The sequence below is a fragment of the Nothobranchius furzeri genome, chromosome 7 (assembly GCF_043380555.1).
Source record: "Nothobranchius furzeri strain GRZ-AD chromosome 7, NfurGRZ-RIMD1, whole genome shotgun sequence".
Classification (NCBI taxonomy): domain Eukaryota; kingdom Metazoa; phylum Chordata; class Actinopteri; order Cyprinodontiformes; family Nothobranchiidae; genus Nothobranchius; species Nothobranchius furzeri.
The window spans coordinates 71,735,892-71,763,096 of NC_091747.1; the positions used below are offsets into that span (position 1 = coordinate 71,735,892).

General features: G+C 42.0%; 1 protein-coding gene across 1 annotated transcript; it reads left to right on the forward strand.

The window, feature by feature from the left end:
* The first annotated feature begins 247 nt into the window (after nt 1-247).
* LOC107382457 (myelin and lymphocyte protein-like) lies at nt 248-26,394 on the forward strand. The gene is made up of 4 exons (XM_054751751.2): nt 248-456; nt 9,936-10,103; nt 25,730-25,861; nt 26,257-26,394. The coding sequence occupies exons 1-4, from the start codon at nt 367-369 to the stop codon at nt 26,329-26,331; spliced, it is 465 nt and encodes a 154-aa protein (XP_054607726.2). The 5' UTR covers nt 248-366; the 3' UTR covers nt 26,332-26,394.
* Nucleotides 26,395-27,205: the final 811 nt, after the last annotated feature.

The following is a 27,205-nucleotide window of genomic DNA, read 5'->3' on the forward strand; positions in this document are numbered from 1 at the left end:
CTATTATTTAGAAATGGGTGATGTCGCCTATTTACATGACTTTTTTTTGTAAATGTATTTTTTATACTGTATATATTGTTTAATGTAGTCAGTAGTTATTTTCCAGTTAGTATCAATGCCAGTGTGTTTGTTGCTGCTGCAGGGATTGTCTTGTGTTGCCATGGTGATAGCCACTGGTCAAACATTGATAGGTGAGTCTCTCACTGATCCTCCAGTCATTCCATGCGAGTTTTCTGCGTGTGAATTGGGGGGCACTGGGTGCCTCTGCTCTCAGCTGATGGGGATTCTGGTTTTTCTGGTCAGATCTTAAACCCGAAGAGTTTGTCTCCACTTCAGTCTCTCTTTCGCAGCATCAGGAGCAGCAGAATGGCATCAGATATTACCAGAATGGCGAACCTCCCCAGTGGGATTAGGATTTGTTCCACCTTTCCCGACATCCTGTATTTACCAGAACTGGTAAGAATCTCCTGCGTGACTTTTATTTAAAAAGCAGCTTACCTCCATCAGAAGACGGTGACCACACTAAGCAGGCTTCACTTGAGCATCGGGTCCCTTTTTGTTTAGAGACACGCGGCATCTCTGCATAATTTCTACATCAGACAAACTTTTAATAAAAACTTTTAATTGTCAATCACTGATAATCCTTTACCAGAAAAAAATACACTACATTTAACTTTTGCACAGACCTTAAAACTGAATACATATTGTGCTCAATAGACATGCCAGGGGTCAGAGTTCAAAACAATCATGCAACAATCAAGCAATGGCAACCCCCGCTAAAATGAACCCATCAGACTGTGGACACAGCAAAGAGGTTGTTAAACCTGTTATGACATGAAGAGTTTTTAGGAAGAAAGCAGAGGTGCATCAACAGTCCAACACACAAACAGAGCAGGTGGAATCCACCGATGACAGCAGCAGCAGGTGGAGGCGGGTTGGGTTGCATGAATAATGCAGTCAGTCAATCAATAAAGGTGTAGAATGAACCAGGGCAGCGACACCCTTCTCTGCTGCAGATGAGCTGGCAACTCAAGAAAGACAGGACAAGCAAAACACACACTGGGGTCGCATGTGCACGTTTACATGTGGGCCATAATACGCAGATCTTGTCATTTAGCTGTCTCATGTTGAGAATCCTACACCTAACCCCGGGTTTCCACCGGAGCCGTCAGCAGCACGTTACTGCAGCAGCACGTCTTGCTCGCGTAAGCTGCTGCTTGGCCCTTCCCACGAGACGCGAAGCAGCAGGGGAGCAGCTGTCACCGACCGAGCACGAAGTCACACGAGTGACTTCGTCAGTAAACACAACAACAAGCAGGAGAAAACTACAACATGGTTTGTGTTTTATGTTCTGTCCGTTTTATAATCGCCAATACGGACCTGAAAAACAAAGGAGACCGCTAGCTAGGTGATAACTTCTCACGGGGCTGCACAGTTAGTAACCTTTTTTAAAAGTAAAGCAACCGGAAGGCAGTACGTTCTTTATTCTGAAAATCTCGGGAGCTTCTCTCCATTTCCGCGTCCTATTTCCTGTCTTTCCTTCCCCAAAAATGTCGAACTTGACCCGTTTCAGAGGCGTCGCCCGTAGGAAATAGAACCGGCGCGTAAAGGCCGCGACATGCTGCTCCTGAGACGCGGCCGACTCGCGCTGCTGACGGCTCCGGTGGAAAAGGTTCTGTTGACCACAGCGGTTCCTATCAGCAGCTATGACGTGCTGATGACGGCTCCGGTGGAAAGCCGGGGTTAGACGCGAGTTGTTTTCATCCTCACGGACACACACCAATCAGACCATGAGTGATGACTTGAGCCTGGTATTGAGTGATGTGACTTGATTCCTGCGGCAACACAACTGAGTACAACTGAGGACTGGGAGTCTGGTCACTCGTAACTGAAGCTGGGATGGAGAACAGCAGACCGGGAAGTATATGCAGGAGAGCAGGGACAGTGACTGACTGACACATCCCGTCATGACATTGAAAAAGCGGACGTTCCTGATCATTGAATCTCCTACCAGCAGAGTGGAAGGTGAAACCAGTGGACAAGGTGTAGAGGTCTTTTGATTTGTGTTCCCGTGCAGTAGTGGAGGATTCTGGGTTTGGCTTCCTCTGGTGTCGGGGAACTGGAGGGGTTAAGGTGGAGGGTTTGCCATGGAGGAGCTCACCTGCTTAGCCAAGGCAGGTAGTCCAGCAGAGTGTCGACGCACAGTGTCCTTCAGTATTCTGCGTCAGGCATTGGAGGTTGAGGTCTGGGGGGAAGAGACTGAGGAGACTGCTTCTTCCAGACTACAGGCTCCTGCTGGATGGTATCAGATGGTTGAAGCTTGGTTTATGCTTGACGCATTCACTTTCCGCGCGGTGATGCGGCTCGCGGATGGAACGCGCTTCACAACTCGCAGCGTTTATGGTTCATGCGGCTCGTCTCTGCGGTGAGCCAATATTCTCCCAAACTGTAGGGGGCAGCATGGAGCTCTACGGCATATATCCAACACTACACCATAGTAGAAGTAGAAATTACTGTTTACAACATGGCATTCCAGCATTTTTAACAGCGTCCTCGTCTTTTCCGACAGTGCGAGCTATTTCTCTCCAAGAATTATTAACAACATGTTGATCACGGTGATCTTTGAGAGCTGAATCATACAAATGTCTGTATTTACGAACCTCTGCCATACTAGTTCTTGCCGGTCCGCCATGTTTTTCCGCGTCCGACCGTCCGCGTGGTTAGAAATTTTCCTAGGTGCACGTTGAGGAAAGTTTGGGCCGTGCGGAGACGCGGTGGAGGGGCGTGGTTGTTAAAATGACGCAACTTTTCCGCGCGGAGCCGTGCGGACCTCGCGGACGCGTCAAGCATAAACCAACCTTGAGAGGGAGGATGAGGCCTGGAGATATCAGCTGGTTGTTCCTCAGAGAATGAAGAGAAGCGGTTTGAAAGACAGAGGTCAGGTGGGGGATGGGATCAACAACAAGGGCTCTCCGACGACCACGTACCACAACATCTGACCAAGATGAAAATGGGTCAGGAGTTGAGCTGGAAGTTGGTTGTCGTGAAGCAGTAGGATCCCAAGCAATAGAGTGTTGGAGCAGAGAGTTTTGCATGGATGTTTTATTTTCCAACTGACCAACAAGGGTCTCAGTCAGTGAAGGTACACGAGTTGTAAAACTATCTAGCAGCACTTCCTTCTTTTGCAGTTCAGCAAGTCTCTTTAAGGTTCTCAATCCTTTTATTTGCTTTAGAAAGCATAAACCCGCCATTGTGGGGCAGAAGGAAAGGGATGACAGACATTCAAAACCGTTTCAAGGCAACACATTCTCACACCCAAGGCGTCAAAATAGGACGCGTGTGACCAAGCGTCAATATATGACGATTCGGGACGCCCCAGCGCGTCAGGAGACGACGATCAGGGACACGCTGGGTCACGTGGCTCCACTGGCGTCACTGTTTGACGCGCGCGGCCACACGGACATTATCTGACTATTTAACCTTCCCCAATCCAAACCCTTAAGGTCCATAAACTGTGACCTTAAGGTTAGGATTGGGGTTAGGGGAAGGTTAAGTTGTTCACAAGTAGTTCTAATGTCCGTCTCACCACCGGCGTCGGATGCAGACGCTCAGCGTCAGCTGTTTGTCCCTGATCGTCGTCTCCTGACACGCTGGGGCGTCCCGAATCGTCAAATATTGACGCTTGGTCACACGCGTCATATTTTGATGCCTTGGGTGTGAGAATGTGTTGTTCAAGGTTGCAGAAAGCTTCCGCTTTAGCTGAGCTGCCTCTGTCAGATCGAAAGATTTGTATTCCAAATAAAGGTCCGAGGAGTCAAAGAATCCCCAAAAAATCACAGGAAACAAATGTCCAACAAAATAAGAATAAGAATAAGAACAACTTTATTTATCCCGAGGGAAATTCTTGTGTCATGTACATGCTCAAAGCAGTTGGAGAGACAAAGGAACAGGTGAAATAGAAATATGATATACAATATATTCATAAAAAAAAAGATCTACAGTAGTACCATGTAGGATAGTGCAAAACAAACAATCGCATATCTCAATAATTAAATACATGACTGCATCCTTGTGAATGAGTAATTAAGCCGTCGGTGCAGGCGATTCACAAAAGTGATTAAAGTATTGTGTAAAAGAATCTACAGAATCCAGAAATCAGTGACAGAAAAAATGACTTTTAAGAGGAATTAGAGCACAAAAAGCATGGAGCTGAAGTACAGACTTCCAGGTGGATGAGTAAGGGGATAAGCGAAATACACCAAAACTAACGCGACGAAGAAGCAACATAATGGGTGCTTTAACCGGGCAAAATAGCTAACTAGCTGTGGTTTCTGAACTAGTGCATGGAATGGATAACAACCTGGAGAAATTCTCAGCTCGGCTTCCATCCATCGAGCCATCCTTTTATGACAGTGTGAGCATCCTGTCACTGTATCCCGATTGATCATGCACCCTGGCTACTTGGCCAAGGGGATGTCCCTTTGGCTGACTGGTTAGCGCACGTGTCTCCACACCTGGGAGTATAGGGATCGAATCCTGCCCAGGCCCTTGTTCCTCCGCCTTGCCATGCTTTATTTATAAGGCACATTTAAAACATCATGGCAGCTCTCCAAAGTGGTGAACAGTCAAGGCAAGGAGATCATAAAAGCCATGGTCAATTGAAATCTGCCCAGTGAAAGCAACAAGAACAGACAATAAAAACACTCTATAAAAGAAAAGGTTGGGCTTTCACAGCATCTGTCTGCATTCCTTCGTGGGGGTTTGTAGCCGCTCAAGGCTGCTAGAGCGTCAGATTCGGATAACAAGACTTTGTTTGGGTCAGGCTGAGATACATTTTCTCTCTGCCTTCAGTCTTTAAACTGATCATTCCAGTCCTTCAGTGAAGACAATTTGGGTTTTTAAACTTGTCCATATCGTCCGGTGACTCTCTCCAAGATGACATCCATTTTGCGCACTAATACCGGTATCGCAGCTAGAACGTTGTCCAGCTTACGATTCACCTCGAGTAACGTCCCAGTCTGTGAAGTCTCCACACGGTCGGTGCTTTCAGTGGGTGCGGGACTGCTATGTCACTTCTCTGCTTGGTTGATCCCCATGGGGACCTCGCTCCATAACTTCGGGGACCGACTGAACGTTGCTTTGATGCCCAGGGCCCACCACTGATCTCCTGCGCCATCTGGGAGGGTAAAAAAAAAGTTTTTTTCTCTCTATTCCCATAATCGTTTAGTTTGATTTTTGTAGAACATTTACATATGATGTTAATTACTAACATTGATTAGCTTATTGCACATCTCGTATGATTTTCCATTTATTTTTCCAAATGTTTTATTATTTTTATTTGCCATTTAATTCATTTTTACTGATTTTATCTATATTTACCCTTAATCACTTTCATGTACACAATTTCTTTAACATTCATTTTAAAGGGACTTAACAGAGTTTTGAATTTTTATGCTCGTGATTGCCCCCCTCAGGCCAAAAGCGTAATGGCAGCTTCAATGGTAGGCTCGTGCACATGCTGTATGTGCACACGCCTTAACGAAAATAACAGCTGAGACAGTCCAGTGTGTGTGTGTGTGTGTGTGTGTGTGTGTGTGTGTGTGTGTGTGTGTGTGTGTGTGTGGCCCGGAGGACAGAGGACAGGAGAATGCACAGCTAATTAATTAAATAATTTGGTTCTGTACCTTTCTCTTCAGCACAGCCGACAAAGGTTTATGATGGGTCAGTCCTCCTGCATGCTGAGATCATTCTCTTCCCTTGATTGAAAAATTGTTCCAAAATGAAAGTTGAACCCACATCTTTTTTATCTGTGAATTCAATGCCGTTCGGCGAGTCTCAAATAAAAAATTTGGGCATCTTACTGTAAGAAAATATACCATTAATGTAAAAAATTAATTCTAAATAAATTATGTTCACATCCAGAATCAAACCTGGCTCTTCTGCACGAGAGTCCAACGTTTAACTAGGTGAGCTACAGCACCAGTAATGTCTTTCATGTCTGTAACATGTATATTCTTGATAACACCTGAAACAACGTTCAAAGAACGGTTGGGAGCGAAAATGGCTATTTTGTTGCTAATTTGCAGGAAATATCTAGAAGAAAGTAGCTAAGGGTCCTCAGAAATGTAGCTTGGTTCATCACTAGGCATTATGGGCTCAACGCACGGGAGGCGACAAACGGCCGCGATCAGTGAAATTTGTCGCCGTCGCTTTTATTACCTGACACACGGGAGGCGATCCGCGGCAGCGGCCAGCGGCAAAGCCGTCTGCGTGTTCTGTTCCATGGCGAAATCGAAACTTCCGTTGTTTTGCCCGGCTGTGTCAGGTTGGAGGGAATTAAGGTTATTTAAGCGGTTCAGAGTTAATAAAGTGGTAGATATGATGTTTCACAAGGTGCTGCTAGAGTTATGTGAAATCTTACTTCTGATTTTACTATAAAACATAATAATAATCAACTTCTCCTCCATGTTTGCTCGGAGATGTACGGAGCATCCTGTCCGCTCATTGGTCAGTGAATGAAACCTCCGTTGATTGGTCCTCGTCCGAGCGACAGCGATGAAAAGTTGAAAATGTTTCAACTTTCTGGGATCGCGTCGCTGGGTCGTCCGTGCACGACACGTGCACGAGCGCAAAATTTCCCACGCACGTTTTCGCGTTTCGCTTGGTAGGAGGGAGACCCGCGATTATCGCTTTGTCGCGCATGTCTCATTGAAAATGAATGGAGGAGAGGCGATGCCGCCTCCCGTGTGTCGAGCCCATAAGGAACAGCAACAAAGTTGATGAGTTGGCACTACCTCTCTGCTGCTAAAGCTACGGATAGCAAATGCTACGGGCGATGCCTGAGCGTGAACGCGCATGAAGCAGCCTGCTCGACCCGAGCATCTCTCTTTTTCTGTGATTTTACAGAAAAACAGGCAATCACAGTAAAAATGGCAGGGCTCATTCTACAGGACCAGGGCATTGCAGGAGAATGCATGAAGAAGAAATTTGTTATTTCTATACATGTTTTGGCTGTCAAACTTCCATAATGTCCCTTTAACTACATCATTAAGTTAATCCACATACACAGTCTTATTACTGACGTCAGATGTACGGGTCTATTGCCCTGTGTGTGTGTCTCTAATGATGTCTCAGCCGGCCAGGGAACACCTTGGCATTCCCCCAGAGGAGCTGGCCTAAGTAGCTGGGGAAAGTCTAAAGGGTTCAAATGAAGGCAACTGGACTTCTTTAGTTTCTTGAAGACATTTTGCTTCTCATCCAAGGAGCTTTGGCAATTCTAACTGGAATATTTGGAGAGTCAAGTTTATAAGCTGTACCTGTCTATTATTTAATGAGCCAAAACTACTCTGGGTATCCCGTCTCTCCATCGAAGGTACCTAGAGTAGTTACGACTTGTTAAATAACAATACCTACAGCTTATAAGCTTGAGTCTCCCAAATTCCAGTTAGAATTGCCAAAGCTCCCTGGATGAGAAGCGAAACGTCTTCAAGAAACTAAAGAAGTCCAGTTGCCTTCATTTGAACCCTTTGGATTACCATGATCTCAATGACTGAGAACCTTCACCAACATAGATGGGGAGAGGGAAGTCTGGGTCTCTCGGCTTTGGCTGCTGCCTCTGCAACCCGACTTTGGATAAGCAGCTGAAAATAGATGGATGGATGGATGGATGGATGGATGGATGGATGGATGGACATTCATCTCCTCACGCTTAGACTACTGCAACTCTCTTTTCACGTGTCTGAGCAAAACCTTCCTGAACCGTCTACAGGTGGTTCAGAATGCCTGTGCTCGACTTCTGACCAAATCGTCAAAGCACACCCACATCACCCCGCTTCTCCTCCAGCTTCATTGGTTGCCAGTCAACTTCAGGGTTCATTTCAAGATCCTGGTTCTGGTCTATAGGGCCTTACATGGACAAGCACCATCTTACATTGGTGATCTTCTTAGTCCCTACACCCCCAGCAGGTCCCTAGGTCCAGTGATCAAAGCCTACTGGTTGTGGGCTAAAGACCAAAGGTGACAGATCATTTGCTGCTGTGGCCCCCAGACTCTGGAACTCTCTCACCCTGAGCCTGAGATCAGTGGACTCAGTGGTCTCCTTTAAACAGCATCTGAAAACTTACCTGTTTAAGCTGGCTTTTGCGTGACCTTCGTCATCACCCTCTCCTTATTCTGTTCTACCTATACTTCTTTTCCTGGGATCCACCGATTTCCCTCTTTTCCTATTTATTTTCTCTCTCCCTTTCCGTACATTTTGTAATCACAATTTAAATTGTTTTTCTTTTGAAACAATTTTTAAATAATTTAAAAAAATAATTTTTATCTTGAGAGGTGCTATATAAAAGACTCTTTCTTTCTTTCTGTCTTTCTTTCTTTCCAACATATTCTGCCCATTATCTCCAAGATTTTACCTAACCCCATCATCTCATTAGATGATCTAAATTAAAAACTTTGGCATGAAAAGTAGCAGGTGACATGAATCCTTTCAAGGACTTCTAGGTCTTTAAACAAAATATTATTTTGTTTTATTCTGGGTTTTTGCATCTCTCAACTAAAGAAAATTATTACAGTTTTTTCTATTGCTAAAACGCGTTTTTCAAAACTGTCCGTTTCTTTCAAAACTGCACACACAAAACCCCAAACATAACACACAAAGTCCTAAACCGAGGCTTCCCTTTGCAACAAAACCCTGCCACCACATATCGTAACATGTTCCCAAAATGGAACACATGTTTTCATTTGGTAAACACAGCCACATTTTCACATGACACACACACACCATCCATTGCTTAAACACACGTAGCCTTTGGGTGAACACTACCAAGCATGGAAAGAACACTGAAGAGAGAAACTGAAAACACAATTGTCGAAAGGGAACACAATGAATTATACACTGAATGTATGACAGTGGCCACTTTTCTCTGAGACAAACATTAGGCATCACACAAATTTTGAGACAAAACGTTTTATTTTTAGTTACACCCCCCCCCCCCCTCACACACACACACACACACACACACACACACATTTTGAGACAAAACATTTTATTTTTAGTTACACCCCCCCCCCCCAAGTTTTGAGACAAAACATTTTATTTTTACGGTTACCCCCCCCCCCCCCCCCCCCCCCCAAAAAAAAGCATTATGATGGGGCACCATGCCGCCGGTCTCTGTCTGGCCAGAGGGCCTCATCAACATCACAGGCGATGTCCTCCTGGTCCAAACAGCTCTGGAAGTACCGCCTCGAGTGCCTCATGAAGCCCTGACAGACCTCAAAGGCCACATCTCTACAAGCCTCCTCCATGGCTTGAAGCAGTGGGACCTGGCTCTGTGGATTCCTTTCGTACACCTTCCACCTCCAGGCTGAGAAAAACTCCTCAGTGGGATTGAGGAAGTGGGAATAAGGTGGAAGGTGTAAAATGGAAAACCGTGGGTGGTCCTGAAACCACTCATACACCTGGGTAGCCTTGTGGAAACGTACTTTTATGCTGCAGTCCCTGATTGCAAATTGCTCGCCAGACCCGACAGTTTAGAGATTTGAATATTTGTGTGTTGTTGATTGAAGCTTTGAGAATTTATGTGGAAAGTGTGTGTAAACCTGAAAATTGTGTGATGTGTTTTGACAGCAAGGTAATGTGAAATTGACATCAGAGTTTAAAGGAGGAAAATCAGAGTTCTAATATGATAAGGAAATCTTAAGTAGTGATAAATTGAGTCAAGCGATTGGGAACAGAAGTAGAGGTTGTGAAAATTGTGCCTCATTTTTGCTTTTTGAGTTTTAGCAATTGAAAAAAACTGTAAAGGCATCACCTCACGCTAAAGACTCATCAAAAATGACTGCATTTAGGCTAAAATGAAAGCGTCAGTCTCCAACAGCTCCACTGCATTGCTTCGCTGTAGCATGCTGTACTTTCACCTTTCTGGTATATCTTGCAGATCTTTGGTGGTCTAGTGTGGATCTTGGTGGCGTGCACATTGGTGGAGCCAAACAACCCACAGGGCTGGGTCATGTTTGTCTCTGTCTTCTGCTTTGTCATGACTTTCATCTGGTTAATGGTGTTTGCCGTTGGGGGTCATCACAACTCTAGTGGCTGGGCAGCAGCGGTAAGTCGTCCTCAGAACTAAGAACTGTACTTTTCCATGTTCCCTATTGCTACTTGGAATAAGAACGAATCTTAGTCAAATGTTAGACTGTATTGAAAGTGATTTCGGCTCTTGACTGTATGGTTATGTAGGGTGAATGCTGGAGATAATGTTGGTGCTCATGGACGCAATTTTCACTTTAGAAGTGGGGGGGACACGGGGGGGGGGGTGTCTTTACAGTATGCTCTAATGGGAAACAGGCTTCAACACAAACGGTTGTTTTCTGCTTGGTCCTAGAGCTCAACCAGTGTCAATTTAATATAGCGTAATATTGTTTTTGGATGGTAAAAAGTGCAGGGGTCAAAACTTGACTTTGGAAAAAGTGTGTGTGTGTGTGTGGGGGGGGGGGGGGGGGGGGACATGTCCCTCCTGTCCCCCCCCCCAAAATTACGTCCATGTTGGTGCTGCTCTTTTTTCAACTGAATAAATTCAGCTGAAAGAGGAACTACAGTACAGGCTAAAAGTTTGGACACACCTTCTCATTCAATGTGTTGTCTGTATTTTCATGACCATTTAAGTAAGTAGTAAGTAAATGTTATTAATATAGTTATAATTTATATATTTACGTATATTTTATTAATATAGTTATAATTTATATATTTATATATTTTTATTCATATATATGCATATAGTTATAATTTATATATTTATATATATTTTTATTTATATGTATGTATATAGTTATAATTTATATATTTATATATATTTTATTAATATAGTTATAATTTATATATTTATATAATTTTTATTCATATATATGTATATAGTTATAATTTATATATTTATATATTTTATTTATATATATTTATATTGTTATAATTTATATATTTATACATATTTTTATTTATATATATTTATATAGTTATAATTTATATATTTATAATATATTTATATTATATTTTATTTATACTATCACAGACATAGAATCACAAAGTGCTTCACATAGATTAGAACAAAATAAAACAAAGTCATGAAATCATAATGATCTCAAAGCAGAATCAGATTAACATCAGAAAAATAAAGTCATGAAATTATACAATTTCATAAACAGAAGAAAGATTAAATTTTTGAGTTAAAAATAAGAAAATAAAAGGTTTAGATAAAAGCAGCTTTAAATAAAAGAGTCTTTAGCTGTTTTTTAAAAGTGTCCAGACTGTCAACGCTGTGTAAGGATAAAGGAAGATCATTCCAGAGTCGGGGTGCAACGGTCTGGAAGGAGCGATCACCTCGACTTTAGTATCTGGTCTTTGGAGCTTCTAGAAGGTTCTGCTGGATGGACCTGAGGGCTCGGGTTGGTATGGAACTCAAAAGTGTTCAAAATTCAATAAATAAATAAGACATTCTGAAATAAATATCTACATGAAGAAATACTAGACAATCATGTAATCTGACAATAAAATGTTATGTAATGTTATGTAAAATCTAAGCTCAATATTATGAAATATTTTCCATTGTTCTTTTAAAATGTCTTTATTTATACAATGTTTTTTTTCAAAAGTCATTTTTTCATAATAATCCAAATTAATATTGAGCCATTTTTATTTAATTTATTCAGTTTTTATTACATAACGTCTTTTTAACAAAGACATCTTTTATTTCATAAGAGTTTTTTCCCATGGCTGATTTATTTCATAATGACATTTTACAGCAGAATGTCTCAGTCCGTCAGTCAAGACAGTGGGTGTGACCTGCAACACCATTGGTTAATCCTTCAACATCGTTTGGTTTTCCTGGATTTCTGCTCACCGCACATGGCCGGACAGTTTAACCCTTTGATGCATAATGGTCACTACAGTGGACAAGTACTCAAAATTGTTATTTATTTGTTTTTGCTGTTAAGCACAGCTGTTGAAGACAATTGCATTTGAGCCCCTCCATTTGGACTTCAGTAAGCCAAGCCAACATATTTCATGCTCAGAATGCACGCTGTCCACTGAGGTGGACATGTAATAAATTATTTGTAAATTATAAAATTTTACAAAAAATATTTGTTGAAATTTCTTTCATTCACACCTAAAGATGAAGGAAAAAAATTGTTTAAAAAGTCATGGTTGAAGATTTCATAATTCATGCATCAAAGGGCTAAGGTCTGTAACACCTTCCTAGGTCAGTGGTCATGAAAGATGGCGGCGCTGCCTGAACTTAGTTTAGCTCTGCTTTCTTTGGCGAATCAAATAAAGTTGAATAGTTGGTCAGTAGACGATATTTTGAGTTGTTTGAAGGACATTTTTGAAGCATTTTGTATGATAAGTGCTCTTCAGCATGTTAGCATCAATGACGCTATTCTCGATTGTTTAAGAGCAATTGAGCACCGTGTCCGTGTGGAACCTGCACAACAAGAATGAGTTTCTTCAAATGTTGGCCGACCACATCTGGAAATGTCAGGCGAAGCACTCAAGAGTCTGGTGCTATCTGGCATAACCACCGATGTTATTGCTAAGATGTTTTCTGTGTCACCCAGCACAATTCGGAGGAGAATGGCGGAAGAAGGTTCAAGGTAAATGTATTCTGCAATTCAAGTAAACATCTGAAGGGTGTTATTTATGACCTTATAGAAATGATCAAGTACATGAATTAAATCTAACGAAATGACATCGTCCACTTCTTTAAATTACTTAGCTAAATTGTCAAAGTTTAATAAAGTGCCACAGTACAGCTTTTTCACATGTGGGCATGTAGTTTATGCCTACACGAATTTAGGTATGTACTACCCCTTAAATGGTTAAGACTGCTTAAATCTCAACAGTTGTGTTGTAGATAAGCTTTAAATGTAGTAACATATTGTTTGGTATCTGCAAATGTTAAAACTTGGGCTTTAAAAAGATCCTATAATCTTAATTTTTCCCTACACTATTTTTTCTTTCAAAACTTGAATCTGTATTCAAAATATGAAACACAGGCTGATATAATGTAGTCCAGATACAAAAAGAAACACAAAAATCTCCATTTAGAGAATTGACAAAGTAAAACGTTTTGTCTATAGACCCTTTTACTGTTTGTAAACAATATGACGTCAGCGAGAATGCGCGCGCAGCTTGGCAACAGAGAATGGCGTCGTGTCCGGCTTTATCAAGCTACGCTGCGGGGTTATCACCGGCAAATTTTGAATGTTGTATTATTAAACTCTCTTTAACGAATGGCAACAGACTCCCGGATCCCTGTGGCATTACGGAATGGGTGGAAGATGTAGGTGCGTGGCCAGAAATCCAGTGGCCCGATATTTATACGTTTTTAGTGGAGAGGCCCAGTAAGTACACACATGAGAAGCTACGGGCATACACATCGTTAGATGCATACAACTATGTTGTCTGTGGCCATGTACAGAAAGTAAAATATCACGACATAGACTCTGAGTTTTGCGTCTTGAAGGCAGAAGTCCTTCCTAGCCAAAGACAAGGACACAAGACTGCTACGTACGAGGCTTGGGTCATAGTAAACAAACCAGAGAACTACGTACCTGCATGGCAGGGTGAGAATAGCATAGGTTTCTTTTTTTAGCGTGCTCAGAGTACAATCGTGTTAATTTTAGAGAAATACAGTTTATACTAATATGCAGTGGGAAAATACAGATGAATTAGAATGAAATGTTCATTTGAAGCATGAAATAAAGCGTATAAATTTATATGTAACCTTAGTACATAATTACCTTACCTGATATAAAATGGGCGCTACAAACTCGAGCATTTCGGATCGTGTGTTCAGTCCAGTTTTCATCAACCCTTTTGATGGCCTGCAGCCACAGACGCCTCCAATTTTGTTGAAACGGATGTGCTCCCTTCGGAATTCTGTAAAGTTTCAGTCCACTGCTTGAAGAGAAGCGATTCTGGCATCCATACACGCAACAACCCGACATTTTTATGTGCTCAGAACTTCAAAACAAAGGGTTTAAAACGTTGTTTTAGTATCGAGTGTGAATGAGGAAGCCTTCACTCTCGTTGCCAGGCTGCGCGCGCAACTTTCGATGACGTAGGTAGTAAAAGGGTCTATATTTACAGAACTGCTATTGGTAGCTAATTGTACTTGTATAACAGCTGTTGGTGCCATCAAAGATGAGTACGCTGATTACAGAGTTGATGTCAGTTTATTGTATTATTTGTGTATTTTAGAGGCGTTATAGATATTGTAATGCTTTGAGATTTCCACTGACCAAAATTAATAATGCATTTCCTTCAGAATTTATTTTAAAAATACGATTATCAAGGCTGATAATACTTTTATACTGTTAAAAAGTTCATTGTTTTTACTTTCAGAGCATCTCATAGGTATTCTTCTGTTGGGAGATGAAGAGTTGGATGCAATCGTTTTGGACATGCAGCGCCATCACCCAAAGGCTGGTTGCAGAATGATGATGGGACACCTACGATCCAGAAACATGCACATTCAAAGTAAGGCCATTGTGTTTAGATGTCGTAGCTGTAAGGTTATGAAGTTCATTGTTTTCAACTCCATACAGCTGCCCCTGTGCACAATAACACTGTGTAGAAAAACCAAGGTCGGGTGTTCCTCAGACTGTTTACATTCCAGGAGAAGAGTCCGAAGGAGAAGAAGAAACTTTACTTAATCAAAGTACTTTATTTGTGATTAAAATTATTAAGCAAAACAGATGTTGATCAACAATAATCAAGTGAATGATCTGTGAAATAAATATGTCATGAATTATGTTTAATGAAAACAGGACTACGGCACAGACATACTGATCCTCATCTCCATAGAAACGCATGACACATTGTTCCAACCAATCAGAGCTTTCGGCTGCCGCAGGAGAATCTGGTGTTGACTTCAAGTGTCCAATCCACTTTACTACAACTTATCAACAATTCAGAGATATAAAACAAGGCAACGCCATTTTAAAGTCAGTTCCATTTTTGACTTCAGTTCTATTCACCGTCATCCTAAAGAAAAACGCAGCCTGGCCAGATGTGTTTTCTTCTTTAAACTAAGAACTGTGAAGCTGGAGATTTTCGTCGTTTAACAACCAGACGACATCCTTTTCAAAATAAGAGCACCTGCTGACGCGCCGCCGAACGGTACCGGGGTCGACCCTCCAGACGGGCTTTGAAACGTTGTGACCGCTGCACCGACAGCTCCAGTACACATCCGAGGTTCTTGGACCTGGCATTTCCTGATCTATCTGGGAGACCCCCCACTGGGTACGTACACGGCAAAATAGCAGCTCATGTCATCACTTTATAAGCCTCGTGATATCTAGTCATAACAAAGACGACCAGATTCAGTGACGTCAGCCTAGAGAATCTGAACCACACACACACACACACACACACACACACACACACACGCGCGCACCAACACAACATCCGAATCCATTTTCATCCATCACAGAGTTAGTCCTGGTAGATTGTTTAGAATTTATAATTCAGAAATTAAAGATTCTCAAACGATCCCATCTCTCTCTCTTTTCTTGTCTCAAAGTCAATACAGAGTGTTTAATTAAACTCCCTGATGATAAAAACAGCCTATTCTTCTGGTTATAAAAAGTGAACTACCTACAGTGTATTAAAATACAACTTTAGATAGAGACATCACTTTGATTCCGTTACATAGCACAGGTGCCAGGCAGGCATGATGTGATATCTTTATTTTCAATCATCAGTCCTGTCTTCTCAGCAGAACTGTTGCGTAAAAGAAAAGCCTTTATGCTTACCCGTGCAGCCGTGACAGTCTGCCCCTGAGTCATTTTCAACCGTCTGACTAAAACCTCCCTGAATCATTTACAGGTGGTTCAGGATGCATGCGCTCCAAACGCACCCACATCACCCCGCTTCTCTTCCAGCTTCACTGGCTGCCGGTTAACGTCAGGGTTACTTTAAATTCAATTCAATTCAACTTTATTATCGGACTCAAGGTCGACATTAAAAAAGAGACATAAAAACGATACAAAAGATTATAAAAGACATGCATACAAGTGTCTCCACATGGTAACGCACTACTAAAATGGGGATCAACCAGCATCTGCACAAGTCTGTTCTTAGAGTTCTTCAATCGCAAGTTAAATCTGTACATCAAATTCGTCATTATGGCTTGGAAGGTCCTGACATGAGCATTACAAAATAAAAGACTTGCACTACAGGACCGAGGCTTCCCTAGCAGAGTCCTAAATGCATCGTTGTAAGCTACTTTAAGCTAATGCAAGCTGGCTTTCCTTACTTACACCACAAAGGTGCAGTATACAAAGGTGTGCAGTAGGTTCTAAAAAGGTGGATTTTTATCTTATCAGATCATACCGGTATGTGGAATTTCCTGACCAAAATATCGGCTTGGGCATACAGAGCGCGACATTGCCGGTAAATGTCGTCATCATCACAGAGCTGATGATGTGACCCAAATATTTTGCTTTGTCACTGACACTTATCTTCTTGTCGACAAAGTAGAAGTCTGGGAAACAAAGATCCTTCTCCCCTTTTGTTCGACAAATCAGCACAACGCTCTTTTTTGCATTAAACTGCACATCGTACTTCAGCCCATATTCAGAGCATGTGTTTCAGCAGCTACTGAAAACCAGCACTGCTGGGCGAAATGATGGCCAAGTCATCAGCATATATGAGATGATTAATCAGGTTGTTACCAATCATACATCCAGTTTTACATTTCTTGAGTTGATTTGACAAATCATCCATGTTGAGGTTGAACAGAGCAGGTGACAGTAGCCCTCCCTGATGCGCCCCGTTGTTAACACCAAAGGGGGCTGATGTGGCATTGTCCCATTTAACTTGCAATGTCTGATTAGAATACCAGTATGCCAAAATCCTCACAATGCTATCAGTGACACCTCTTTCACTTCATTTACAAAAAAGCTTAGAGTGGTTGACCCAATCAAATGCCTTAGATGCATCAATACACCCCATCATCACTGAGGAGTTCTGTCTCAAATAAAGATGAGCTGCTTCCTTCAGGCCATAGATACACAGATCTGTTCCCAGCTTGGATGTAAAACCAAACTGGTGGTGTGTCGTTGTTACATAGTGAGAAAGTCGATCAAGCAGTACCTTTTCCAGTACCTTAGAAATATCACTAGCTAAAGCTATTGGCCTGTAGTTAAAGTTAAAGCCTCATTAGTTGTCACACACACACAGGTGTGTGGTGAAATTTATTCTCCGCATTTGACCCATCCCCTGGGGGAGCGGTGAGCTGCAGACAAGCCGCGCTCGGGAACCATTTGGTGGTTTAACTCCCCAATCCAACCCCTTAATGCTGACCCCCAAATTCCACTACCTCCGCTCCGCTCCGGTCCGTCCCCGCCTTCCGCAGCCGCTCGCTTCCGAACTCAATTTTTACTGGTACCCGCTCTACAACGGCTCCGCTCCGGTGCGGAGACCTGAGGTGGGCAAACAAGCATGCGTGGGATTTTCGAGATCTTGCGATACAGTCCGAGCAATAAATGCGGAAGTTAGATCCAAACACCCGTTGTGTGGGAGAAGCATCGAAATGAACTGTTTAATCTGTCCATCATTTGTGTTGAGAGATCAGCAGTGTTTGGATCAACAAAGTGTGACTACTTTGATAGTAGAAACTGTATTTATGGCTTACTTTTGTGCATTTAAACTTCAGCCGCCATTGATAGTTGTTAAAAGTTGTTAAACCTGTGCATATGAAACAAAAAACGCCTTTTGTTTATCGATTTATTGTGAAAAACAGAAGTTGTGCTTGCTCCTTTTCCTGTTGGGCGTTTGTGATTTCTGTCCATTTACTGCGGAGGTGCTCCGGCGTCCGGCAAAAATAGGATCGATTATATTTTTGCCGGACGCCGGAACAGAGGGCGGCGCACGGCGCCGCACTGCCAGAGCACAGCCGCAGTAGTGGAATTGCTCTGATTGACTACAACGGAACCGATTTTGCTCCGGCGTTCGTGTCGGAGCGGAGCGGAGGTAGTGGAATTTGGGGGTGAGTGTCAAGCAGGGAGGCATTGGGTCCCATTTTTTCAAAGTCTTTGGTATGATCTCCCAGTATCAGGGCGGACACTCTACCACTAGGCCACTGAGAAAGGTGGCCTAGTGGTAGGCTCCCAACTTAACAAGCTTTGTTTTTGATGACAGGCACTAAGCTAACAGACAATAATAAGTCGGGCAGTAGACCATGGGTCATGAACTCAGAGAAGCAAAGGGCCAGGAGTACAGCAATCCTGGAGCTTGCAAACCTCAGACATTCTGCTGAGATGTTATCTGAGCCTGTTGCCTTGTTGTTAGACAAGTGTGCCATGGCTTGTCGCACCTCACAAGGAGTGATAATCACTGCTTCCCTGCTAGTAACATTTCCTACCTTGTATGGCTCACCTTTGACACAGTTATGCAAGTCAAAGTAGTGTTGTCTCCATAACTCTGCTATGTTATCAGCCCCAGAGACTCCCTCTATGGCACTGGGCAGTGCAGTATTAGTCCTGTTCAGAGTCCTCACCTCATTCCAGAAGCCCCTCACATTATTAGATAAAAGCTTTTTATATTCCAGCACCGACCCTGCTCTGGGTCTTCCTGCTTGGATCTATGCCTGATGTGCTAGCTTAGCTTCTGCTTGATGTGTCGCCACATACTTGTTCCATCCTGGCTTGATGTTTTTAGCCTTCACACATGTAAAGTATGGGCTACTGCAATCATAAATAGCATCAATAATACCTTCATACGTTGTACAGAGGTCCTTATAGTGAGCGATATCATTACAGTTGAGATCTGTACACATTATTACACGTCTGGGTATATGTACATTACTCAAAGCAGTATCAGATTTCAAGCAATATGCCTGAAGATCCTCTTGTGAGAGTTTGGACCATTCCATCATAACTTTGTAGCCCTTGTTTTCTTTTGTAATTGTCATGGCTTGTGGAAGGCGTTTAACCCAAGACGTGCAGAATCAGCTCAGGAGTCAGGAGGTAAGAAATTAAAGTCTTTATTTAAACAAACGGGAACTAAAGTAGCACTGAAATCCAGTGAATTATGCCGTGGGCGATTGTTCAGAGTTCTTAGCTCAGCGAGCTGCGGGGCAAGCGGGGTGCCAAGGAGACGAGTGTAGCGATCCAGCCGGACGGGAGGTGAGGAAGCAGAGAGGAGAAATGCAGGAGCGGTGGAGGAGGATGAGACGTGAATGAGGATCCGTGGTTCTTAGCAGAATTTGGTGAAGGTTGGGGTGGTAATCCTAGGAGGGCAAACAGACGGAGCTTCAGGAGCAAGTTCAAAACCGTAATCCAATAAACAGTCCAAGGTCAAAATCCAAGTAATCCAAACATGCGAGGTCAAACAAGAACGAGTGGCAGGCGTTACCAATACTGGAGTAATCATCCGGCTTCGAGTAGTGTCTCCATCCTCCTTTTAAACCCGAGCTCCAAATGATTAACTCAGCACAGCTGGTACCTCTCCGCTCCTCACCTGTGGAACACAGAACCCCAAAGATTGTTACTTGAGGAGGAGGACTCACCTAGACCCGAGAACAATGACAGTAATTACCTCTGGAAGACCTCCGACTTCCAGCTGCATAACAAGCGGCACGTGATCAGACACAGAGCAGTTGTACATGATCTGCATAGATTTCAATCCAGCATGACCATCAGCAGTACTGATGCAATGATCCAGCCATGACGTAGTCTTCCATGCTTCACTTATAGAAGTAAAGCTGTCAGGTGGCAACAATAGCTGGCTAGACAAAATAAGATCGTTATCCTCACAGAACTGCAGCATATGCTTAGCAAACACAGACCGACCGTCTGTGATGTCAGCATTCCAGTCACCTACTACACAAATAGCTGCGGAATGATGCTCCTGGATAAAAGAGTTAACAAAATCAAGTCTATTCAAGTATAAGTCTTCGTTCAGCTTTAAGTATTTTTTGCAAGAGTTATCTTTTTGTTTTCTGTTCATGTCATCACAACAAATGTCCTTTTCTATTCTTTTACATTTATTTCCATGGCAGATGGAGATTTGTTGTACATGGTGGGATTGATGGTTTTTCCCGGTTGATTGTGTACCTTAATGCAGCTACCAAAAACAAAGCCTCAACAGTTTTTGATGGTTTCTTGCCGGCCATCAGACAATATGGCATTCCATCACGAGTTCGGTAAGTAGTGTATCACTGTGCATAAGAGTGTGTTGGAAATTTTGGAATTGCGTTTTTTTTCCACTCAAATCGCGGGGTGAACGAGCATTTGTCCATGCTGCCCCAAAGCTATGGAACTCATTGCCCATTGGAGTTTGGCAGGCTCCATCTCTGGCGGTTTTTAAATCTCGTTTAAAGACCCACTTTTACGCTTTGGCTTTTAGACAGTGACTCGTTTTAGTGTTTTATTGTATCATTGTTTTAATGTGTTCTTAGTATTCATCATGTTTTATCTGCTTTTGATTGGGATTTTTATCCTCTGTTTTAGTTCTTTCGAATGGTTGTGTTTTGTTTTAGCCTGTGCAGCACTTTGGGCAGCTCCCATGCTGCGTTTTAAACGTGCTATATAAATAAACTATGCTATGATATGCACTCAGTTCAGACAAAGTGGGTGAAAATGTGAAAGATGCACATTTCATGGTCTTTTTTAAATTGCTTACCCACACATTTATTATTGTTATGATTAACTGACTCAGAAAGTTGATGGCTTATATTTATTTTGAGTGCATTTTTAAGTAATGTATTTATTTGTACATCCTTACAGCAATGAGCGCCTGTGGAGAGATGTATATGACAATGTCCTCGACCTTTTCTACACATTATTCACCCAGCTGGAGATTCAGGGACTACTCAACCCAAGTGACGAAATTGAATTGTTTGCACTGACTCAATGTTTTTTGGGTCACATTCAACACCATCTTCAGTCATTCCAGGAAGCATGGAATCAGCATGAACTAAGAACAGCAATCAACTAATCACCCCTGCAGCTCTGGCTGTTCAACAGAAAGGAAGGCCAAGATTTTTCACAGGTGTGAATATTTGATAGTGCTTATCCTTTCATGTACAAAAACAGTCTGCTGAGGTGGATGAGTTTTCCTCTGCTTCATTAAATGGCCTACAAAAATATTTCAGCGTGAAGAGAAAATGTCACCAAATGCAGAATTTTTTGTAAGCTAATGTTAATCTTTACAATTCAGGTTGATGAGGACTATGGTGTGGACTGGATTGGACCGTATAGTCCTCGCTCATCAAATGAGATCACCGTTCCAGAGATTGACCTGCCACACATGCTGAATGAGCAAGAGCTTGCCATGCTACCAAACGTCAACGTTCCACTCAGTCAAGCTTTGGAAGTTTACTGTGAAACAGTTCACACACTCAGACTCGTTTGAAAGCACACCTAGTCTTTTGAACTAAGCAGGGACACTGTGCCACAGTTGCTAATGTTTTTTATGTTTTGGATAAACATCTATAGAAGATATCAGCAGAAATCACTTCTGGATTAATTTTCTTTTTATTTCTACTAAAGCGGCCTTTTTGCCATTGTTTTTGTTGATGTTTGTATGGAGCTAGGATTGGGACAATATTCAATGTAACTTGTACCAAGTTTTGTAACTTGGAACATGTTTCATGACATGTAACTTTGGATTCGTAACTGTACTTCTCAATTTGTACTTGTATTTCTTGTTTTGTAACAGGAAATTTTCATTTTGTACATGTATTTTTTATTTTGTAAAATCAAACTTTTATTTTGTACATTTACCACTCATTTTGTAACATCAAACATTCATTCAGATACATGAAACTTTCGATTTTTACCTAGCAGAATACCAAAATAAAAAAATCAATGTACAAGTTTGAAATCAAAACTCTCAAAACACACATTTCATTCTACAGGTACAAACCTCAAATCTACAGTGTTACAGATCATTTTGTCTCAAATTCTAGCGTCAGTGGGAGGAACTTGGGTGGAACCAATGAGAGCACGAGTCTTAGCTACCAGTCACGTTTCTCGAATTCCTGTCCAATCATTGGGAGAGGAGGGCAGGGTTCTGTCAGAGCTGTAGAAAGAGAGAGTTACGACACTCTTTGAACTCGCCGACTCGCGGTCACGTGGTTCATGGAACTCTCAGTTCCAAACATCCCAGCGCCGTAAGTCAGTTTGAACGGCGTATGGTGGGGCAAATCACAAAAATTTAATATAATCACATTTCCCCTGGCAATTTGTGGTAATTATTGAATAATATTATATATTATATTATATATTATGCCCTAACTCCTTTACAAAGTAGCCTATTTATATTTTTCCGAGCAGTTGTAGGAAGACAAACATCCGCGACTGTTCTACATTACAGGAATATGTCAGTCCTAACACACTGTAGAACACATTTAGACCACATACCTTACTATAATATATTCATGAAAATATGTAACCTTACCTCACAAATGGGAGCAGTTTCAGATTCCCTAGGTAAGAACAGAGGAATGATGTCTGTTCTTTCTGTCAGAAGTGGCCATACCATTGTAGGGTTAATGAACTACATATCTAGGAATTAAAGGCTGTTGCTGTCAGCTTATGTTTTAATTCCTAAGATCAAACAAATTAACGAATGAAATCTACATGTATATATACATGAATATAAGTATATATATATATATATATATATATATATATATATATATCCTATATATATATATATATATGTATATATATATATATATATATATATATATATATATATATATATATATATATATATATATATATATATATATATATATATATATATATATATATATGGATACATCTATCTAAAATGAACTCTAAAGTTAACGGGTGTAACCAGTACAGAGACATTAGAATAGGAGTGATGTGAGCTCTTCTGTTTGCTCCAGTTAGGAGCCTCGCTTTAGAGTCCTGGACCAACTACAGGTGGTCAAGGGCTTTTTTGTTTAAACATGTGAAGAGTGTGTTACAGTAATCTAGACGAGAGGAGATAAAGGCATGGAGAACCATTTCAAGTTCATGTTTTTGACACCAACCTTCGCAGTTTGGAGATATTTCTTACATGATAAAAACAGTTTCGGACCAACGTTTTTGAGTGACCTTCAAGTGACATTGATTGGTCAAAAATAACACCCAAATTCCTTAAGTTTATCTTGACGGCGGAGGATAAATGACCAAGTTTTAGACAAGGGGTCGGCAACCTGCGGCTCTGGAGCCGCATGCGGCTCTTCCATCCATCTGATGCGGCTCTCTGTGTTTGTAAAATAATGACTGGATATTTAAATAAAAAGCTTTATATTTTACTGCATTAATTTTACATCTGTATGCCAGCCAATTCTAAATGTAAAGATTGTCTGCGTAAACCTGAACAGGTCCAACCCGGTTTTACTGTGAGACCGAGTTGACGCATCACGCTTGTGCGTAATCATATGCGCTTTCTGAGCAGAAGAGGATGTGAGATTCTGGGATTCTCCTCAGACGGCTCCTGGATGCGTCGCCACATTGGAGACAGAAACAAGCACTATTCAGCCAAAGTTTCATAATCAGGGAACATTTTCTAAGTGACAAGTCTCGCTTCAGTTGGAGGAATCTTCCTGCGTGCGCTCTGGTTCTGCGACGCGCTCCAAGCCCCTCTCCACATCTTCAGCTCGCTGTGGACCTTATGTAGTACATGCTGACAGCGAGCTGCGCTGAGCAGTGTCCAGCTCAGATGTTCAGATGGGAATCTTTTTTTGGGTGATTTAGCTACATCTGCGATGTGTGTAACGAATAAAATGTCAGTTCGTCTGCATGTGTCGGGTAATTCTTTCTATTCTTTCTCCGTCAAAATAAACGGCCAAATACGAGAACCGTCCAGTCAACACAAGCCCTGCTTTTAACTGTTCTGTTTTCTTGTGAAAATTGTTGCAGAGATATAATTTAACTTGATTAACACCAGAGCCAGGCGCACTGCGCCGTTATCTCCGTCGCTGTAAATGAGGGAAAAACAAAATGATCGGATCCTTTTCTGACCTTCCCCACCTACAAAGTTTAATTACAACAATCAAATGTGACAGAGCCTGGATTTGTATTCTGAACAGTCTAAACATGTTTTAAAAAGAACCGTATGACAAAAGTGGCACCTGCTCAGTAAAACCACCAACAGGGTGAAAAGTATCAAAATATTGTAGGCAGAGACGGGCCACAACTTCTAGATCCACTTTATATAAATCGTTTTATTGGTTAACTTTTTTATGAAAGATAACTTTGACGTACACGAGCGACTGGTACTGGCTGCTGTCACCTGTTGTGATTGGTTAAAGCAGCTCTCTGCTGTCTGAGGGTAGGCCCCACCCACAACGCCGCGGCTGCTGTGGCTCCCAGTGTTTTCTTTACTGTGGGAAACGGGTAATAATGGCTCTTTGATGGGAACAGGTTGCCGACCCCTGTTTTAGAATCAGGACTCTAAAATCACCCGTAATCAGAAGGTTGCAGGTTCGAGCCCCGCTCAGTCTGTCGCTGTCGTCGTGTCCTTGGGCAAGACACTTAACCCACGTTGCCTGCTGGTGGTGGTCGGAGGGACTGGTGGCGCCAGTGCTCGGCAGCCTCGCCTCTGTCAGTGCGCCCCAGGGCAGCTGTGGCTACATCGTAGCTCACCCCTACCAGTGTGTGAATGTGTGTGTGAATGGGTGAATGACTGATTGTGTTGTAAAGCGCCTTGGGGGGTTCCATGACTCTAGAAGGCGCTATATCAAATACAGGCCATTTACCATTTACCATTTAGACTAATCAAGGGAAACCATGCTCTCGGGGGCAATGATCAGACATTCAGTCTTTTCAGAGTTTAACTGAAGGAAGTTATCTTCTAGCCAGCTGGCGGTAGCTGATAGACATTCTAGTAATTCAGACAGTTTATAAAACTCAGAATCCTTAAAGGAGCAGTACAGCTGATTATCATCTGCATATAGGTGATAAGAGACATTATGAAAATAATCAAGAGGGTGTATGTACAGCAGAAACAACAGTGGACCCAAAACAGAGCCTTGGGGTACCCCACAGAACAGATCAGTAGAATCTGGCATGATATGGTTTACACAGACACTGTAACATCTGTTAGCAAGGTACAGTCTAAACCAGTCGAGAACAGTTCCAGAGATCCCCACCGAGTCACCAAGTCTGTTCATTAAGATGCTGTGATCAACAGTGTCAAAAGCTGCAGAAAGATCTAACAATATGAGATTCTCACTGAAGGCATCAAAACTATGAATGAACACATGTGGAGTTATGTACTTACCCAAAAAAGGTGAAATAACTGAAAACATGTTTTATATGCTATTTTCTTCAAAATAGCCACCCTTTGCTCTGATTACAGCTTTGCACACTCAGCATTATCTTGATGATCTTCAAGAGGAAGTCACCTGAAATGGTTTCCAACAGACTTGAAGGCCTCTTGAAGCTAATCGAGAGAATGCCAAGAGTGTGCAAAGCCGTAATTAGAGCAAAGGGTGGCTTTTCTTTCAATCTTTTTGAAGAAAAGAAAATATAAAACATTTTTTCAGTTATTTCATCTTTTTTGGTTAAGTACATAACACCACATGTGTTCTGATGCCTTCAGTGAGAATCTACCAATCGTCATGAAAATAAAGAAAACACATTGAATGAGAAGGTGTGTCCAAACTTTTGGCCTGGACTGTACATGTCTCTCATCCTCCTCTCCCTCTCTCAGGACTTCATCTATCATGGCATCGCTGCCTTCTTCTACCTGAGTGCTTCGGTAGCTTTAGCCAGAGTGACCCTCGACTTGAGAGGTAGCAACGCTAAGGGCATCAAAGACTACAAACTAGACATCTCTGCAGTGGTAAGTTACAAATGGAGCCTGCAGATTTCAGACCCACGGGCTCATTATTCATTTCAGCTGCAGATTTATTCACAGTCTTTGCCATGAAGCTCAGAATTAAGCTCAGGTGCTTCCGGTTTCCACCTATCAACCTTAAGATGTTTCTGCAGCTTAACTGGAGTCCATCTGTGATAAAGTTAGTTTATTATCACTTGGAAAGACATACACCTGTCCATGTGAAGTCCCACAGAGCATGTCAAAGCACAAACCAAGCATGAGGTCAAAGGAATGGTCTGAAGATTTATTGACATTGTTGAAGTTATGAAAGAAATGAACACACACATGTTTATGACCTTCATAAAGGAATTTTGTTTATTCTGCCTCCTGATCTTACGAATTTGTTTTTGTCTCTTAAGGTTTTCTCCTACGTTGCAACACTCCTCTACTTCATCCACACTGTACTGTCTGCTATCCGATGGAAAACCTTCTAGGAGTTCTGTCCTAGCGGAGCCTTGTGGAACAAGACCAAACTGATTTTTATTTTTGCACTTAAAACTGTGGCATGTTGGCATGATGGGATGACTGAACAGAGATGGGGATTGAGGTTTCAGACCCTGTACACACATAGAAGAGTATCCTGCAGAACAAAGCTATTTTTCTATGATTTCGCCTGTCGTCCACATGTAAGGGCGTCAAAGACTACAAGCTAGACACCTCTGTAGTAGTAAGTTACAGACGGTGCCTGCAGACTTCAGACCCACAGATTCATTACAAAACTGTACTTTTTTGTTTTTAAAAACGATTATTTCAAAAACCTCTCAGCAAGTTGGAGATCTGTCAGCATTTGCTTGTGGACTTAAATAACCGGGATTAACTGTAACAAAAATGCTCTGATGTCACATGTGCAACCTGCATTTACATTAGCTTGTTTTTATGAGGAAACTCAAAAAATGAGAATACAGTCCATAACTTCATTTATTTCCGTAATCCTTCTTAGAGTGAGAGACCATCTAAAGCAGGGTTTTTCAATTCCAGGCCTGGAGGGCCGGTATCAGCTCATTTTAGTTTTAAAGAGCAAATCACCCTCTACCAGAGTTAAACTCCACTCCCATTTTCTGTTTGAAAAATGCGCCTAAAGGAGGCGTTGCCTGGCAGATCGAGAGGCCAGAGCCACTAACAAATACAAATGCACATAGGCTCACAGCAGCATTGTGATATCATATGGTACCAGCTAACATCATAGTGTACCTCTTAGCCAATAGCAATGGTAGATTTAAATACAAATGTAGTGCAGAGTTTTTACCTGAAGAGAGCACAACTCTGGCAGTTTTAGGCAGAATATGGAAATTTTAACTAAAACGCACT